The 17500-nt window shown below is 52.5% G+C and overlaps 3 protein-coding genes across 4 annotated transcripts in view; 2 read left to right on the top strand and 1 right to left on the bottom strand.

Moving 5' to 3' along the window:
- Window positions 1-5762, top strand: part of LOC308146426 (CD9 antigen-like) — a 10782-nt gene extending 5020 nt beyond the window's left edge. For both annotated transcript variants that reach the window (XM_080518229.1, XM_080518230.1), the window contains exons 2-8: window positions 1019-1121; window positions 2419-2516; window positions 4321-4395; window positions 4501-4602; window positions 4681-4770; window positions 4872-4955; window positions 5262-5762. In XM_080518229.1, coding sequence (XP_080374355.1) covers window positions 1019-1121; window positions 2419-2516; window positions 4321-4395; window positions 4501-4602; window positions 4681-4770; window positions 4872-4955; window positions 5262-5327 — 618 coding nt within the window. In that variant the 3' untranslated portion in view covers window positions 5328-5762. The remainder of the gene's footprint in view (window positions 1-1018; window positions 1122-2418; window positions 2517-4320; window positions 4396-4500; window positions 4603-4680; window positions 4771-4871; window positions 4956-5261) is intronic.
- A 121-nt stretch (window positions 5763-5883) lies between these two features.
- On the bottom strand, window positions 5884-16426 carry cwf19l1 (CWF19 like cell cycle control factor 1). Its single transcript, XM_080518226.1, has 15 exons — window positions 14719-16426; window positions 13546-14174; window positions 12545-12629; window positions 12301-12385; window positions 11926-12027; window positions 11281-11504; window positions 10593-10708; window positions 9683-9767; window positions 9428-9580; window positions 9181-9346; window positions 8364-8443; window positions 7894-8103; window positions 7682-7801; window positions 7267-7364; window positions 5884-6519 (listed from the first exon to the last, which is right to left on the bottom strand). The coding sequence occupies exons 2-15, from the start codon at window positions 13566-13568 to the stop codon at window positions 6372-6374; spliced, it is 1695 nt and encodes a 564-aa protein (XP_080374352.1). The 5' UTR covers window positions 13569-14174; window positions 14719-16426; the 3' UTR covers window positions 5884-6371.
- The window catches only part of LOC308146604 (uncharacterized protein), a gene marked incomplete at its 3' end in the record, with an annotated part of 3592 nt that continues 227 nt past the window's right edge, over window positions 14136-17500 (top strand). The window contains exons 1-3 of the mRNA XM_080518507.1: window positions 14136-14856; window positions 16447-16538; window positions 17344-17450. Of these exons, the coding sequence (XP_080374633.1) occupies window positions 14753-14856; window positions 16447-16538; window positions 17344-17450 (303 nt within the window). The 5' untranslated portion in view covers window positions 14136-14752. The remainder of the gene's footprint in view (window positions 14857-16446; window positions 16539-17343; window positions 17451-17500) is intronic.

Raw genomic sequence — 17500 nt, 5'->3', positions numbered from 1 at the left:
GTGCAACACGTGTCCTGTGGGGGGGACCGTTTACAGTGCAACACGTGTCCTGTGGGGGGACCGTTTACAGTGTAACACGTGTCCTGTGGGGGACCGTTTACAGTGTAACACGTGTCCTGTGGGGGGGACCGTTTACAGTGTAACACGTGTCCTGTGGGGGACCGTTTACAGTGCAACACGTGTCCTGTGGGGGGACCGTTTACAGTGTAACACGTGTCCTGTGGGGGACCGTTTACAGTGCAACACGTGTCCTGTGGGGGGACCGTTTACAGTGTAACACGTGTCCTGTGGGGGACCGTTTACAGTGTAACACGTGTCCTGTGGGGGACCGTTTACAGTGCAACACGTGTCCTGTGGGGGGACCGTTTACAGTGCAACACGTGTCCTGTGGGGGGACCGTTTACAGTGCAACACGTGTCCTGTGGGGGGACCGTTTACAGTGCAACACGTGTCCTGTGGGGGGACCGTTTACAGTGTAACACGTGTCCTGTGGGGGGACCGTTTACAGTGCAACACGTGTCCTGTGGGGGACCGTTTACAGTGCAACACGTGTCCTGTGGGGGGACCGTTTACAGTGTAACACGTGTCCTGTGGGGGACCGTTTACAGTGCAACACGTGTCCTGTGGGGGGGACCGTTTACAGTGTAACACGTGTCCTGTGGGGGACCGTTTACAGTGCAACACGTGTCCTGTGGGGGGACCGTTTACAGTGTAACACGTGTCCTGTGGGGGACCGTTTACAGTGTAACACCGACACACTTTCAATGACATTTACCGGTTGTGTTCCATGTTACTCCGCCCACACCACCGTTACTCCGCCCACACCACCGTTACTCCGCCCACCAGTCCTCCACTCCAGTCTTTCAGGACTCTTGATGTCCAACTTCAGTAAAGTTGGTCAGTCTTGAGGATTTGAACCTGCAGCTGCTGAGGCGAGGGTGTGGCTGGTATGGTAATGGTATGGCTGGTATGGTAATGGTATGGTCATGGAGGTGTCTAAAGTGTCCCCGTCCCCCAGCTGGCAGGTACGGCCGTCCTTGCCGTAGGGCTGTGGCTCCGGTTCGACTCCCGGACTGTTGGACTCTTCGAAGGACAAGACTCTCCGTCCGTCTTCTTCACCGGTGAGACGCCGTCCAACTTCTGCTGGTCCTCAGTGTCCAACCGTGACGGGATCACTGGGTCCCACCTGGACCAGGTCCTCCATCTGGACCAGGTCCTCCATCTGGACCAGGTCAGGCTGTGAGGGTAGTTGAGGTCAGACTGGGTCCGGTCCGGTCCGGTTCTCCACACAGAACTGTCATTGTTGGTCGATGGACAAAGTGTCTTTGTTCCCACACTGGTGCATTCTGGGAGGAGGAGCTGCTGCTGGTCTCTGATAGGAGGAGCTGCTGGAGGACAAACATCTGGAGGACAAACATCTGGAGGACAAACATCTGGACGAGCCTCCAGACAGTGTCCCCAGATGTGGTTCTCAAACAGCTAGACGCTAAATATGATCAAATATGACTGAAGGAACCTTGAGCAGGTCCTCCAGGGTCCAGCAGAGCAGGTCCTCCTCCAGGGTCTAGCAGAGCAGGTCCTCCAGGGTCTAGCAGAGCAGCAGGTCCTCCAGGGTCTAGCAGAGCAGGTCCTCCAGGGTCTAGCAGAGCAGCAGGTCCTCCAGGGTCTAGCAGAGCAGGTCCTCCTCCAGGGTCTAGCAGAGCAGGTCCTCCTCCAGGGTCTAGCAGAGCAGGTCCTCCAGGGTCCAGCAGAGCAGCAGGTCCTCCAGGGTCTAGCGGAGCAGGTTCTCCAGGGTCTAGCGGAGCAGGTTCTCCAGGGTCTAGTGGAGCAGGTCCTCCAGGGTCTAGCAGAGCAGGTCCTCCTCCAGAGTCTAGCAGAGGAGCAGGTCCTCCAGGGTCTAGCAGAGCAGCAGGTCCTCCAGGGTCTAGCAGAGCAGGTCCTCCTCCAGAGTCTAGCAGAGGAGCAGGTCCTCCAGGGTCTAGCAGAGGAGCAGGTCCTCCAGGGTCTAGCAGAGGAGCAGGTCCTCCTCCAGAGTCTAGCAGAGGAGCAGGTCCTCCAGGGTCTAGCAGAGCAGGTCCTCCAGGGTCTAGCAGAGGAGCAGGTTCTCCAGGGTCTAGCGGAGCAGGTTCTCCAGGGTCTAGTGGAGCAGGTTCTCCAGGGTCTAGTGGAGCAGGTCCTCCAGGGTCTAGCAGAGCAGGTCCTCCTCCAGAGTCTAGCAGAGGAGCAGGTCCTCCAGGGTCTAGCAGAGCAGGTCCTCCAGGGTCTAGCAGAGGAGCAGGTTCTCCAGGGTCTAGTGGAGCAGGTCCTCCAGGGTCTAGCAGAGCAGCAGGTCCTCCAGGGTCCAGCAGAGGAGAGACGGACCGGTTCAGGTCGGGGTCCCGGTCCAGGTCAGGTTGTGAGTCCTGGTTCTGGTTGCAGGGGTCTACATCCTGGTGGCGGCGGGGGCCCTGATGATGGTGGTCGGGTTCCTGGGCTGCTGCGGCGCCATCAAGGAGTCGCCGTGCATGCTGGGACTCGTGAGTCACCACGCCCCCAGGCTTCTGTAGAGATATGTTGAGATATATATGTTTAGATATATATGTTTAGATATAGTTATACATGTTTAGATATAGTTATATATGTTTAGATATAGTTATATATGTTTAGATATAGTTATATATGTCTAGATATAGATATATATGTCTAGATATAGATATATATGTTTAGATATATATGTTTAGATATAGATATATATGTTTAGATATATATGTTTAGATATAGTTATATATGTCTAGATATAGATATATATGTTTAGATATAGATATATATGTTTAGATATATATGTTTAGATATAGATATATATGTTTAGATATATATGTTTAGATATAGATATATATGTTTAGATATAGTTATATATGTTTAGATATATATGTTTAGATATAGTTATATATAGTTAGATATATATGTTTAGATATAGTTATATATGTTTAGATATAGATATATATGTTTAGATATAGTTATATATGTTTAGATATAGATATATATGTTTAGATATAGATATATATGTTTAGATATAGATATATATGTTTAGATATAGATATATATGTTTAGATATATATGTTTAGATATATATGTTTAGATATATATGTTTAGATATATATGTTTAGATATAGATATATATGTTTAGATATAGATATATATGTTTAGATATAGTTATATATGTTTAGATATATATGTTTAGATATAGTTATATATAGTTAGATATATATGTTTAGATATAGTTATATATGTTTAGATATAGATATATATGTTTAGATATAGATATATATGTTTAGATATAGATATATATGTTTAGATATAGATATATATGTTTAGATATATATGTTTAGATATATATGTTTAGATATAGATATATATGTTTAGATATAGATATATATGTTTAGATATAGATATATATGTTTGTATAGATTTATACAGTTATACATTTAGATAGTTATATATTTATATATTCCCCTAATCAGGACTCTGGCCTGTTGCCAAATGTGGATTTATAATGTTTGCATATCTTCTGAGACCATATTGAACCACCGTGGAGACTCTGTCCTCCTCTGTCCTCCCCCGTCCTCCTCTGTCCTCCCTGTCCTCCTCTGTCCTCCTCTGTCCTCCTCTGTCCTCCTCTGTCCTCCCCTGTCCTCCTCTGTCCTCCCTGTCCTCCCCTGTCCTCCTCTGTCCTCCCTGTCCTCCCTGTCCTCCCCTGTCCTCCCCTGTCCTCCCCCGTCCTCCTCCGTCCTCCCTGTCCACCTCCGTCCTCCCCCGTCCTCCCCCGTCCTCCTCCGTCCTCCCTGTCCACCTCCGTCCTCCCCCGTCCTCCCCCGTCCTCCTCTGTCCTCCCTGTCCACCCCCGTCCTCCCCCGTCCTCCCCCGTCCTCCTCCGTCCTCCCTGTCCTCCCCTGTCCTCCCCTGTCCTCCCCCGTCCTCCTCCGTCCTCCCTGTCCACCTCCGTCCTCCCCCGTCCTCCTCTGTCCTCCCTGTCCACCCCCGTCCTCCCCCGTCCTCCCCCGTCCTCCTCTGTCCTCCCCCGTCCTCCCCCGTCCTCCCTGTCCACCTCTGTCCTCCCCCGTCCTCCTCTGTCCTCCCCCGTCCTCCTCTGTCCTCCCCCGTCCACCTCTGTCCTCCCTGTCCACCTCTGTCCTCCCTGTCCACCTCCGTCCTCCTCTGTCCTCCTCTGTCCTCCCCTGTCCTCCCCTGTCCTCCCTGTCCACCTCTGTCCTCCTCCGTCCACCTCGTCCTCCTGGACACAGAGTGATAGAGGACTATTAACTTGTCCTCTCTCTGGTCCAGTTCTTCCTCTTCCTGCTCCTCATCTTCGCCGTGGAGGTTGCTGCTGGGATCTGGGGGCTGTCCAACAAGGACCGGGTACACACACACACACACACACACACACACACAGACACACACACACACTGACACACACACACACACTCTCACTGACACACACAGTGTATGACGCTCCTCCGTCAGGTGGTGGAGGACATCACTGAGTTCTACAAGCAGACCTACGCCAACTACAAGGACACCCGCCAGGAGGCGCTGAAGGAGACGCTGCGACTCATCCACTTCGGGGTGAGACCTCCACCCTCCTCCACCCTCCTCCACCCACTGTTGTCTCCATCAGCTCACTGCTGTCCTGTGTCCTTGCAGTTGGACTGCTGCGGTCCCACGGGGACGGTGATCGACGCCGCCAGAGACATTTGCCCGAAGCAGGAGGGTCTGGAGGTCCTGATCACCACGGTGAGGGACCGGAACCTTCAGGACCGGAACCTTCAGGACCGGAACCTTCAGGACCGGAACCTTCACAATGACTGACGGGTCTGATGGTTCTTTGTCCCCAGAGTTGTCCTGCAGCCATCGACCAGATGTTCAACAACAAGCTGCACATCATCGGGGGGGTCGGGATCGGCATCGGGGTCATCATGGTGAGTCTACAGCCGCATGGAACCATGGAACCCTAGAACCATGGAACCATGGAACCCTAGAACCATGGAACCCTAGAACCATGAAACCCTAACACCATCTTGATCAGACTGAGGTTTGAGCGGTTGTGGGGTAGGGTGTACACTGAGCGTTTCTGGGGTAGGGTGTACACTGAGCGGTTGTGGGGTAGGGTCTACACTGAGCGGTTGTGGGGTAGGGTGTACACTGAGCGGTTGTGGGGTAGGGTCTACACTGAGCGGTTGTGGGGTAGGGTCTACAGAGTTCCTTACCCTCCACTCTCTCCCCAGATCTTCGGGATGATCTTCAGCATGATGCTCTGCTGCGCCATCAAGAGGTCCAGGGACTTTGTGTAAAGCTGCTGCCTGGAGTTTGACCTACGCCCCCCCCCCCCCCCCCCCCTACCCTACCCCTCCCCCGCCGCTCGGATCCATACCGGACGGCCTGGTCGGTTGGTGACGGTGTGGCGTCGTCGTAGCGGTTCTACCTTCTAACGCCTCGTTCCGCCGAAAGGAAAGTGAACAAGCTTTTCTCTTAGTTTGAACCCAAACCTCATGATTTTCAACCGACGACTTACTAAAACGTTTCCAGTCCTGCTGCCCCCTAGTGGCCACGCCTGTTACTCACGCCTGTAACGTACGTTTACCGAGAGTTTGAGCGCTAACTGCACGTTAATTCTGTTTTTACTTTGAGGCTTTTCTTGTTTTAAATTCAGAGCTTTTGGGGAGTTTTACGTAACTGTTGCAGTGGAGATGATCTGTAAGGTGCCAAATAAACTAATAAGAAACTGACTGCTGGTGAATTGATGGCGGCAGTCAACTCCTCGCGCGCCGGCTACCTAGCGCGCCGGCCACCTAGCGCGCCGGCTACCTTCCTCAGCAGGAAGTCGACGGTTTCCTCTACGACGTTTGAATTCTTTTTAAACGACTGAACGCAGGAAAGCCTGTCTTCAGCCCTCTACCGTCGTAGCTCTACAGGACCTCGGCCCCCTGCTGGCCAGACGGAGAAATGGACGGCGTGACGACGACCAAGTGATCAAATCCAGTTTGTTCCAGAAGGACCTGCTGCGTTTTCACAAACTGACTGATGTGATGTCATCACTTTGAACGGAACTTTATTGTTCAAACACCTTCGACATTCAGTTTGACGCCGTTTTCACTTCAAACATGATTTTATAAAAGACTTTCAATTTCACGATTTTCCAACAGCAACAGACAACGTGTGTGTGTGTGTGTGTGTGTGTGTGTGTGTGTGTGTGTGTGTGTGTGTGTGTGTGTGTGTGTGTGTGTGTGTGTGTGTGTGTGTGTGTGTGTGTGTGTGTGTGTGTGTGTGTGTGTGTGTGTGTGTGTGTGTGTGTGTGTGTGTGTGTGTGTGTGTGTGTGTGTGTGTGTGTGTGTGTGTCAGTCGTCCTCCCAGTTGAAGTCGTAGGGCTGGAAGTCGTCCCTCAGCAGTCTGCAGACCTCCTCCTCCTCCTCCCTCGTCTGTTTACACTCCTTCCAATCCGCTCGGGTCGGAATGTTCAGCACCGCCTCGCTGGCCAAGACCTCCCTGCAGGACAGACTGGTCAGTAGTACAGACTACATCCCTGCAGTACAGACTGGTTGGTCCAGGAGGAAGTACAGACTGACCCTCCTGCAGTACAGACTGACCCTCCTACAGACTCTTCATGAAGGTTCAGCAGTGACGTCGACAAGCTGCAGGTAAAAAAGCTTTTTCTGCAGGACTGTTCATACAGTCGCTGCTGAACTGGCAGGCCACGCCCCCTCACAACAGGCCACGCCCCCTCACAACAGCCACATGTCTTCTTAGTTCCTGCAGTCAGAAACCTCCCTCTGAACGGTTTCATAATAAAAGAGCCATGTTGGTCTGGTTTCAGCTGCAGCAGCTCCGTGATGCGTTCAGGTGCATCACGACATCTCAACGAGAAGCTAAATATGATATTTTAATGGCTGCTGGTGACGAGAGCTGGAACCTTGAGCAGCACTTATGGAGGATGAATCCTCTTTTATTCTGAAGGCAGAGCTGGAAACCAGGAAGTAAAAGGTGCGTCGGCTCTCTAGCGCCCCCCGTGGTCCTGGTCTGCTACAACACCTGAACACTGACGAGTTCACTAGAATAAAGTGAGACGATACCAGAAGGTAGAACCTAGAACGGTAGTAGAACCTAGAACGGTAGTAGAACCTAGAACGGTAGTAGAACCTAGAACAGTAGTAGAACCTAGAACGGTAGTAGAACCTAGAACGGTAGTAGAACCTAGAACAGTAGTAGAACCTAGAACGGTAGTAGAACCTTCACCTGCCGAACTGCAGAGGGAAATTCTTCTGGATGCGGTGGAGCAGCTTCTCCCCCGAGTCCAGTTCCACGTAGAAGTACGGCGTCCCTGGAGGGACAATCTGGGACAGGACACTGCAGTCAGAGTGTGTGTGTGTGTGTGTGTGTGTGTGTGTGTGTGTGTGTGTGTGTGACCTGTTTGAGGTGTGTGTGTGTGTGTGTGTGTGTGTGTGACCTGTTTGAGGTGTGTGTGTGTGTGTGTGTGTGTGTGTGTGTGTGTGACCTGTTTGAGGTGTGTGTGTGTGTGTGTGTGTGTGTGTGTGTGACCTGTTTGAGGTGTGTGTGTGTGTGTGTGTGTGTGTGTGTGTGTGTGTGTGTGTGTGTGTGTGTGTGTGTGTGTGTGTGTGTGTGTGTGTGTGTGTGTGTGTGTGTGTGTGACCTGTTTGAGGTGTGTGTGTTGGGGGATCTCCATCAGCTCCATGTTCTGGTCCTGAGCCTGGACCATGAAGGCTTCCTTCAGGTCCTCAGTGGAGCAGCGGTCCAACGGCACCGGGACCACCTGGAGCACCGGGGGGGGGGGGGGGGGGGGGTCAGCAGCTGTTCTACTGCAGCTGTTCTACTGTAGCTGTTCTACACCCCCCCCCCCGGTACCTGCAGCTGCAGATGTTGGCTCCTGTAGTTCCTCTCAAACAGAACGCAGCGCAGGCCCTTGCTCCGGTAGAACCGCTGCAGCGCCGCCTTGTAGCGCTCCATCTCGTCCAGCACGGCGCCGCTCAGCTCCACCACCGACTGGTAGTGGCCGATGGGCAGGATGAGGACGTGCTGCGGCGTCAGGCCGCCTTTGGCCACCGCCAGGTAGCACTGCAACACACGCCGGTCAGTACCCCGCTGGGCCACCGGGCGGCGCCGCTGCACCGCCAGGTGGCCCTGCAACACACGCCGGTCAGTACCCCGCTGGGCCACCGGGCGGCGCCGCTGCACCGCCAGGTGGCCCTGCAACACACGCCGGTCAGTACCCCGCTGGGCCACCGGGCGGCGCCGCTGCACCGCCAGGTGGCCCTGCAACACACGCCGGTCAGTACCCCGCTGGGCCACCGGGCGGCGCCGCGGCGTCAACTCACGTTGGAGCCGATGCTGACGACCAGGTGCTTCTCCACCTGAGGACTGGCCAGGCAGAACCAGCAGGGCCCGGTGGGCGGAGCTACAACACAGTAACCACCATTTAGATCTGGGCTCGTTTCCATGGAGACGAGCTGCTGGACGCTAGGACAGGACGCTACGGTTGGACGCTATTGTTGGACGCTAGGACTGGACGCTAGGACAGGACGCTACGGTTGGACGCTATTGTTGGACGCTAGGACTGGATGCTAGGACTGGACGCTACGGTTGGATGCTAGGACTGGATGCTAGGACTGGACGCTACGGTTGGATGCTAGGACTGGACGCTACGGTTGGACATTAGGACTGGACGCTACGGTTGGACGCTACGGTTGGACACTAGGACTGGACGCTACGGTTGGACACTAGGACTGGACGCTACGGTTGGACGCTCCGGTTGGACACTAGGACTGGACGCTACGGTTGGACACTAGGACTGGACGCTACGGTTGGATGCTAGGACTGGATGCTAGGACTGGACGCTACGGTTGGATGCTAGGACTGGACGCTACGGTTGGACACTAGGACTGGACGCTACGGTTGGACGCTACGGTTGGACACTAGGACTGGACGCTACGGTTGGACGCTAGGACTGGACGCTCCGGTTGGACACTAGGACTGGACGCTACGGTTGGACACTAGGACTGGACGCTACAGTTGGACGCTCCGGTTGGACGCTCCGGTCCACAGGAGGAATTCCAGACTCCAGTCAATCTGAGGATTGAAATCATCGAGGCGTTAAACGTTCCTGATCATGAAACATGAAGTTGCGTCACTCACGGTGTCGCCGCGGCTGTTTGGACTGATGATGGGCGTCGCCGCCTGGTCCGGCCCCGTCCGGCCTCTTCCTGGCTCCGCCCCCTTCCCCGCCCCCTCTCCCTCTCCCTCTCCCTCTCCCTCCCCCGCCCCGCTTCTCGGCCAGGTCGAAGAAGAACTGAGTGGCGGGCTGAAAGGAGAAGGCGGGGTTAACCCTCACTGGAGACCGTGGGGGGGGGGGGGGGGAGGGGTGGGGGGGGGGCGGTGTTACCTCCTCCTCCTCCGCTGCGCCGCTGGACCACGTCTTCTGGACGTCCCCCTTGTCTTTCCGTCTGTACGGGTTCTCCGTGACGTCCTGCGGCTGCGTCACCAGCTGGGCGGCGTCCATGGTCGCCATGGGAACGATGTTGAAGGCGTACAGGTACTGGAGACGAGGACGACGGGACGGAAGTGGAGACGTGAGGCGGGGCTACGTTGAACACGCGTCCCCGAACGCCTCGCGGCGCGGCGCCCTCGGGAGCCCTACCTTCTTCTTGGCGGGGTTGTTGACGGTTGCCAGGGCGATGAAGCGACTGACATGCTGAGCGTTTTCCTGGAGGACCAGGTGGTTCCTGAGGACGAAGAAGACCGTCACTGCCCTCCCGCTCCACCGGCGCCCTCCCGCTCCTCCACCGCCCTCCCGCTCCACCGGCACCCTCCTGCTCCACCGGCACCCTCCTGCTCCTCCAACACCCTCCCGCTCCTCCACCACCCTCCCGCTCCACCGGCGCCCTCCCGCTCCTCCACCACCCTCCCGCTCCTCCACCACCCTCCCGCTCCTCCACCACCCTCACGCACCACCACCACCCTCCCACTCCTCCACCGGAGCCCTCCTGCTCCTCCGCCACCCTCCTGCTCCTCCGCCACCCTCCCGCTCCACCGGTGCCCTCCCGCTCCACCGGCGCCCTCCCGCTCCTCCGCCGCCCTCCCGCTCCTCCACCACCCTCCCGCTCCTCCACCACCCTCCCGCTCCTCCACCACCCTCACGCACCACCACCACCCTCCCACTCCTCCACCGGAGCCCTCCTGCTCCACCAACACCCTCCCGCTCCACCGGCGCCCTCCCGCTCCACCGGCGCCCTCCCGCTCCTCCGCCGCCCTCCCGCTCCTCCGCCGCACTCCCGCTCCTCCACCACCCTCCCGCTCCTCCACCACCCTCACGCACCACCACCACCCTCCCGCTCCTCCACCGGAGCCCTCCCGCTCCTCCGCCACCCTCCCGCTCCACCAACACCCTCCCGCTCCACCGCCGCCCTCCCGCTCCTCCGCCGCCCCTCCCGCTCCACCAACACCCTCCCGCTCCACCAACACCCTCCCGCTCCTCCACCGCCCTCCCGCTCCTCCGGCGCCCTCCCGCTCCTCCACCACCCTCCCGCTCCTCCGCCACCCAGCCGCACCTGTATGGGAGTCGTTCGTAGTGCACGCCCTCTAGTCCTGCGAAGTGGTACCGCGGCTTGAGTTTGTCAGCGAGGTTAGCGAGGGAGCCGCTGCCACACGTCTTCACGTTTCCCTCCTGCAACACAAGGAGGCGTCAGAGCCGCTGTTCCGCTCCGACGCCCAGAGGCTCGTGGTCGCGGTGGAAATCACCTTCCTTCACAATAAGACACCGTGTCGAGATGTTTGGACGACGACGTGACGAACACCGACGTCACAAAGGGTCACGATTCTGCTTCCCTTTGATCCACAAACCTGATGGACTGACGTCTTTGATCACTTTGATCGATCGTCAAACTAAAACTACTGAAACATGATTTGGATATTTTATTTCTGAGGTCTTAGGCAGTAAATAAACAGTAATAAAACTGTGAGGTCTCGTATCTTTACAAAGGAAATAAAGGGATCAAAGCTGACGTGACATCAGATGGAGGGGCGGAGCTAGCATACGGTCGAGCCGTGCCTCCTTTACTTCCTGCTACTGTAACTCAGTGCGCCGCCCGGCGGGTTCCTCTGTTGACCGTCTTCAGAATTATTTCCACACCGCAGATTCATTCAGCCGCGCCGCCGCCGTACAGACGTGAATTTCAAAATAAAGGCGTATCATGAAGCTGCCGACGAGGACGGACGCGTCGTGCCGCCGCCACTCACCGGCGTGTTGCCGAAGTGCCAGACTCCGCGGGGCCACTGCGACGTGAGCAGGATGTCCACCCCCCTGAACCTGGAGCCGCAGGTCAGCGGGCCGCTCAGCGCCGACAGGTCGGCCCAGGTGAAGCAGTGAGCCGCTGCCCCCGCCGCCGCCTCCCGCTCCGCCTCCCGCCCGCTGACGTAGGCGATCTGGAGCCCCGACACCCCGGTGAACAGGCCCCGACGCCCTGGAGCCAACAACACAACACATCTCATATTACATATGTTTATATAATATATTTTTATATATACACACACACACACACATATACACATATATATGTGTGTGTGTGTGTGTGTGTGTGTGTGTGTGTGTGTGTGTGTATATATATATATATATACACACACACACAGTTACTGACACAGTTACTCAAAGCCCAGGTAGGTACCAGGTACCAGGTAGGGACTGACCCAGGTAGGTACCAGGTACCAGGTAGGGACTGACTCAGGTAGGTACCAGGTACCAGGTACCAGGTAGGGACTGACCCAGGTAGGTACCAGGTACCAGGTAGGGACTGACCCAGGTAGGTACCAGGTACCAGGTACCAGGTAGGGACTGACCCAGGTAGGTACCAGGTACCAGGTACCAGGTACCAGGTAGGGACTGACCCAGGTAGGTGATGTTCTCCGCCAGCTCACATCCGTCTGCGTTGGCGAAGTTCTTCTCCGTGTCGGGACTCGCCGCTCCGAGGACGTAGGTGTGGACGGGAGCTGAGGGACGACGTGTAGCTGGTATATTATACCTTTATTTTGTATATTATACCTTTATACCTTTATTTTGTTATCTCATGGCTGCTGCTGTAATGTGAACGTCCCACATGAGGGATAAACACTCTATTCTATTCCAATACACAACATGAACAGTCACAGCGCCCTCTCTGGCCACACTGAGTCACAGCGCCCTCTCTGGCCACACTGAGTCACAGCGCCCTCTCTGGCCACACTGAGTCACAGCGCCCTCTCTGGCCACACTGAGTACTGCACCTTTCTTGGCCCCGGTCCTGTACTGCCGCCACGCCGCCTCGGCCTCCGGCGTCGTCCCGAAGAACTCCCCCACACAGAGCAGCAGCTGCAAAACGAGCAGGAGACACTTCCTGTCCTCAGGGACAAACACACTTCCTGTCCTCGGGGACAAACACACTTCCTGTCCCCAGGGACAAACACACTTCCTGTCCCCGGGGACAAACACAGAAACTGAAACATGGAATCAGGGTTTTTCTGTCCTCACGTCAAACTGTCCCGTCTTCTTCTGGACGGCCTGGACACGACTGAACAGGGCGTCCAACCTGCCCTGGACGTCCCCACACACCAGGCTGCACACACACACACACACACACACACACACACACACACACACACACACACACACACACACACACACACACACACACACACACACACACACACACCACACACACACACACACACAGATATGGACAAATGTCAAAGTCTTTCCTTCTTTTGATCCTTTTGAAAGAATTTGCCAGTTTATTTTGAAATTTACATATTAAAGTTAATCAGATAGTATATTAAAAACAAAACAAACCCTCAGTCACCTAATCTGGATGTCGTATGTTTATTCAGGGTTAAAACAAGTTGTCATCATCTGGAAAACATTTGAGTTTACGTGTCTAAAGTATCACTTCACAGAAGTTGGACACCTTTATTGTGAAAGGCGTTGCGTCATGTGACCTCCACAGACGCGTTAATTAATTCTGACCAAGGACGGTTCTGAATGTCATTTTGGACAATCCAGTGTTTTTAGATTCGCCTCTGTCACTTTTCATTTTTAGACTTAAAAAGAATAATTTAATCCCCCGGCGGCCGGATTAGATCGGATTGTTGGACACGCCTGTTGTAATAGATTACACCTTCATGACTGAGTAGGTAAACCGTTACCAGCAGGAGGTCAGAGGTTAAATAAGTATAAACATGGTGCAGGAATCAGCAAAGTGTAATTTTAATGTTCAGATGAAGATTATAGGAGCTGCTGTGAGTAACGACAAAACAAACTCCTGATCTAACTTAGTTGCTTTTAAAAACAAGTAATCTGTGGAGTAACTAAGTTGGTTTTCAAAGGAGTAACTAGTAATCTGATTAGTTTTTTTTTTTAAAGTAACCGTGGCAACACTGCTGCACGTTGACTTGAACCTTTAAAGGAGAGAAACGAACAAACCGCGGCTAAACGAGCTCAAATCCCCGGATGTACGTGAATAAAGTCCCACTTACACTCTGACCGGCTGATCCGACATCGTTTATCACGGTTTTCCCTCCAAACGCTGGAAATGTGGGACTCTGCTGCTCCACGGCGGTCCGGCGGTCAAAACTGTCCGGGCGGAAACAACCGCGGAGTAAAATAATGTTTCCAGCAGGAACACGGGGTGTTGATCAAAAGATTGAAATGTCTTTATATGATAAAGAGACACGATTATTTGAGGATCTAAATGGACAGTTTGAATATCAACTGTCTTTTATTTATGTGGCTCAGGAGGAACCGAAACCTTGTAGCGACCCGGACACATTGTAGAGACGCACACAATAGTCGACAGATTTGAGCCTCAACAATTTTAATATCTTGGACATCCAAATTCTTAATAACCAAAATGAATGATAATGATAAAAACACACCGGACCAGAATAAAATATAAACGAAAACAAAAATATAACACTTTAGTTTTTTGCTCCCATTTTTCACGAGCTGAACTCAAACATGTAAAAATTGAAAGTCATTAATAATATTCATCAAGATTTAAATTGGAAGTGGAACCTTGTACCTTTTGTAGTGAAGCAGACGAAACCCTAGAACCCTTGTTGTTCTCGTGTCCAGTTATCTCATTACACTGTGAAACCTGCTTTTACTGTTGAAATGACAAATAAAACACGTTGAACCTTGAATTAGATTTGCTAAAGAAATTGTGCACTTTTCAAACTGTCTGTTATTTTAGTCTTTGCTTCCCTGATGATTGCTACTAATTTATTTCAAATTAAATTAAAATTTTTGCTCTATTCATACGCTCTGTATAAGTTTCAAGTTTCAAGTTTCAAGGTGTTTTATTGTCATATCACCAGTAAAAGCAGGTTTCACAGTGAATGAAATTCTTATTTTGCCGTCTACCCTGGAGCAGACATACATGAATAAGTAACTATATACACAAAAAGTAGAATAAAATAAAATATTAAATAAAATAATATATTAGTAAGAAAGTGAGATGTGCAAATTCATAAATAAATTTGTATAATTCATAAAAACCTTTTGGCATTTTGCAAATATTGCTATGTTTATACATGTGTGTATATATTTTTTCGCAACTCCATGTTATTTCTTCTTCTTGTCTTTATTATATTGTATACCGTATTTTGTTTATTGTTCAATAAATAGTTAAAGAAGAAGACGCGACCAACTTCCGGGTAAACATGGCCGCGGCCGTTGGCCGCCATGTTGGTTCCGCAGCGGGGTGAGCGGAGCGGCCGGCCTCCATCCTCCATCCTGGCACTTCTCTCCATCCTGGTAACTCACAGTCCCCGGACCGAAAACAGGAAGTAAGTAGCCGAATCAAAAGTAAAAATGACTTTGTGTCTGGCGGGGGAACGTGTCGCTCCCCCCCCGGGGGGGTGAGGCGTCCTTCGCCCCGGGAGCCCCCGGAAAATCCTCCGCCTCGGCGGGACGGAGCGCCTGAACGCCGCCGCTGCAGTTTGTGGACGAACATGGCGCCCGGCGATGTTCGTCTTTCATTTAGCAGCTTAGCTTAGCTTAGCTTAGCTCGGCGGATGCTAACGGCTAGCGGTGTGTGTTTTCTGCCCTCGCCGCTGCTTCCGCTCGTCACATCACGTTCTTTGCTCCGATGTTGGATTAATTCCAACGTAAATCGCACGTTCTGCTCCGCCGTTGTTCGTGAATGACGAGGAACCCTCTGCGCGCCAGCCTCCGTTCAAACAAGCGCTCATTTTAATTCCTCACCACTTCCAGCAAAACAACCGAACAAACGGCTGATTTCAAACCGACGGGAAACGTTTGTCGGTGTCTCGATCTACAAATCGGCTTCTTCTAACCGACAAACAAACTCCTGACACGTCGTTAAATCACACCAACTGCTGGTTTTTACCTTCATTTCAACATGTAAACAGAGGAGGCGGAAGTGAGCACAAAGTAAAAGTAACGACAATAAAGGTGTGTGTGTGTGTGTGTGTGTGTGTGTGTTTGTGTGTGTGTGTGAGAAGATCAATACATCCATTAAGGTCTATATTTTATAAAATGATTTATAAAAAGGAAATAGAAGAAGTTAGACCTTTATTGCAGCGGGACACGATTAGACAAATACATTATAAACACTGCATTTGTACAATATGAGCAATAATTATCACTTGTTTCTATTTCAACCCAGAAATGTGATCATGAGGACTTTTAATTGGCTTAAATTGATTTATTATCTTTACCTCTTTTACTCAAATACATTAATAAAAAAATTTAAAAACCATGATGTGTCTAAAACGATGTGTTTCGTTCTCGTCTGGACCGACTGGTCACGTCTCGTTTTCTGGACAAACTCAACTTGAGTTTCTGTTCTACTGCTGTTCTACTAGTACTGTTCTACTAGTACTGTTCTACTACTACTACTGGCAGTAAAGGTGTATCAACAGGTAAACTGGTAGTACATGATGTACTGCTCCACACTGCCCCCCCGAGGTCGTCGGTGGTATTACAGCTTACTGCCCCCCCCGAGGTCGTCGGTGGTATTACAGCTTACTGAACGACTGGATCTGACTATTCAAGAGTATTTGTTTCGTACTTTAGCCTTCAGAGTTAAACTGCAGAATAAAAACTTGTGTTTCTAAAAGTCCACGATTCCAGAGAGAAACATTCATGGTTTTCTTCCAGGAAAATAATATTATATAGTATTTATTACGTATTAGCAGAGGGAATGTAAAGAAGCTTTTATTTTGAATTGCATTTGTTCTGCGTTCACATTTGATCAACCGCCTTAATTAATCACTGGGTTTAGTATCTCTAGAAAAGCTGTGAACACTTAAATCTGTGACTTTGTTTGTTTCTGACTGAAAAGTAGTGGGACGTGAACCTTTGTGTTTATTTTGGCGGGAACAGGAAGTCAATAAGACGGTGGTTCTCTGCAGGATGAGCTCGGCGGCGGAGGAAGAGAAGGGGAAGTCCGTCACTCTGAGTCAAGACAGTGACGGGAACATCGTCCTGCACTGCCCCTCCCCCGGTGGGTCTCTCCCCCCCCCCCCCCCCGGTACTTCATTATGCACTGCCCCTCCCCCGGTGCCCCCCCCCCCCCCCCAGTACTTCATTATGCACTGCCCCTCCCCCGGTGGGCCCCCCCCCCCAGTACTTCAGTATGTAATCCCCCCCCCCCCCCCCCCGGTACTTCATTATGCACTGCCCCTCCCCCGGTGGGCCCCCCCCCAGTACTTCAGTATGTAATCCCCCCCCCCCCCCCCCCCCCCAGTACTTCATTATGCACTGCCCCTCCCCCGGTGGGCCCCCCCCCCCCCAGATTGCAGTTTATTCAATATAAAGTCGTGTGTTGAAAACAAAATAAGATCAAATGATTAATGTAAATAAAGAAGATGGTCTGGATGTGGAATCCTATCAAAATAAAAGTGGAGAATCACATTGCAGGTCCAACGTCAGGTACAAGTCCTCCAGACCAATCAGAGTGAGGCTGGGCAGGGGGCGTGGCCTCCCTGTAACACCGGGGGGGGGGGGGGGGGGGGGGGGGGTCTCCTGAGGGATGGCGTCCCAGACTGGGATCAAAGGGATCAAAGCATCTGCACCTCCTGGACAGTCTGAGGAACCAGACACGATGTCCACATGTCCTCCAGTGGACAGAGGCCTGAGGGACAGACAGGCAGTCCAGAGTGTCCACACCTCCATGAAGAACTGTGGACCAGAACCAGCTGGTCTCACTGGTCTGAGGTTCTCGTCCCGGTTCCTCAGGGTTCCTCTGGCTAGAACATGGAGGGCGTCCAAAGAACAGTCTGACTGTGTGTGTGTGTGTGTGTGTGCAGACGAGGACTCTCAGCCTGTCCAGAAGAAGGGACGTCTGTCCACAGAGGAGTCAGAGGACACGTCTCAGTTCTCCGTGGTCACGTTACCCAGTGAGACGCCACTTCCTGTCTCTCTCTCTCTCTCTCTCTCTCTCTCTCTCTCTCAGGTGAGCTCACC

The sequence above is a fragment of the Blennius ocellaris genome, assembly GCF_963422515.1.
Source record: "Blennius ocellaris genome assembly, chromosome: 22".
Lineage (NCBI taxonomy): Eukaryota > Metazoa > Chordata > Actinopteri > Blenniiformes > Blenniidae > Blennius > Blennius ocellaris.
The sequence above is the reverse complement of the archived record's forward strand: the minus strand, read 5'-3'. Positions and strand labels throughout refer to the sequence as shown.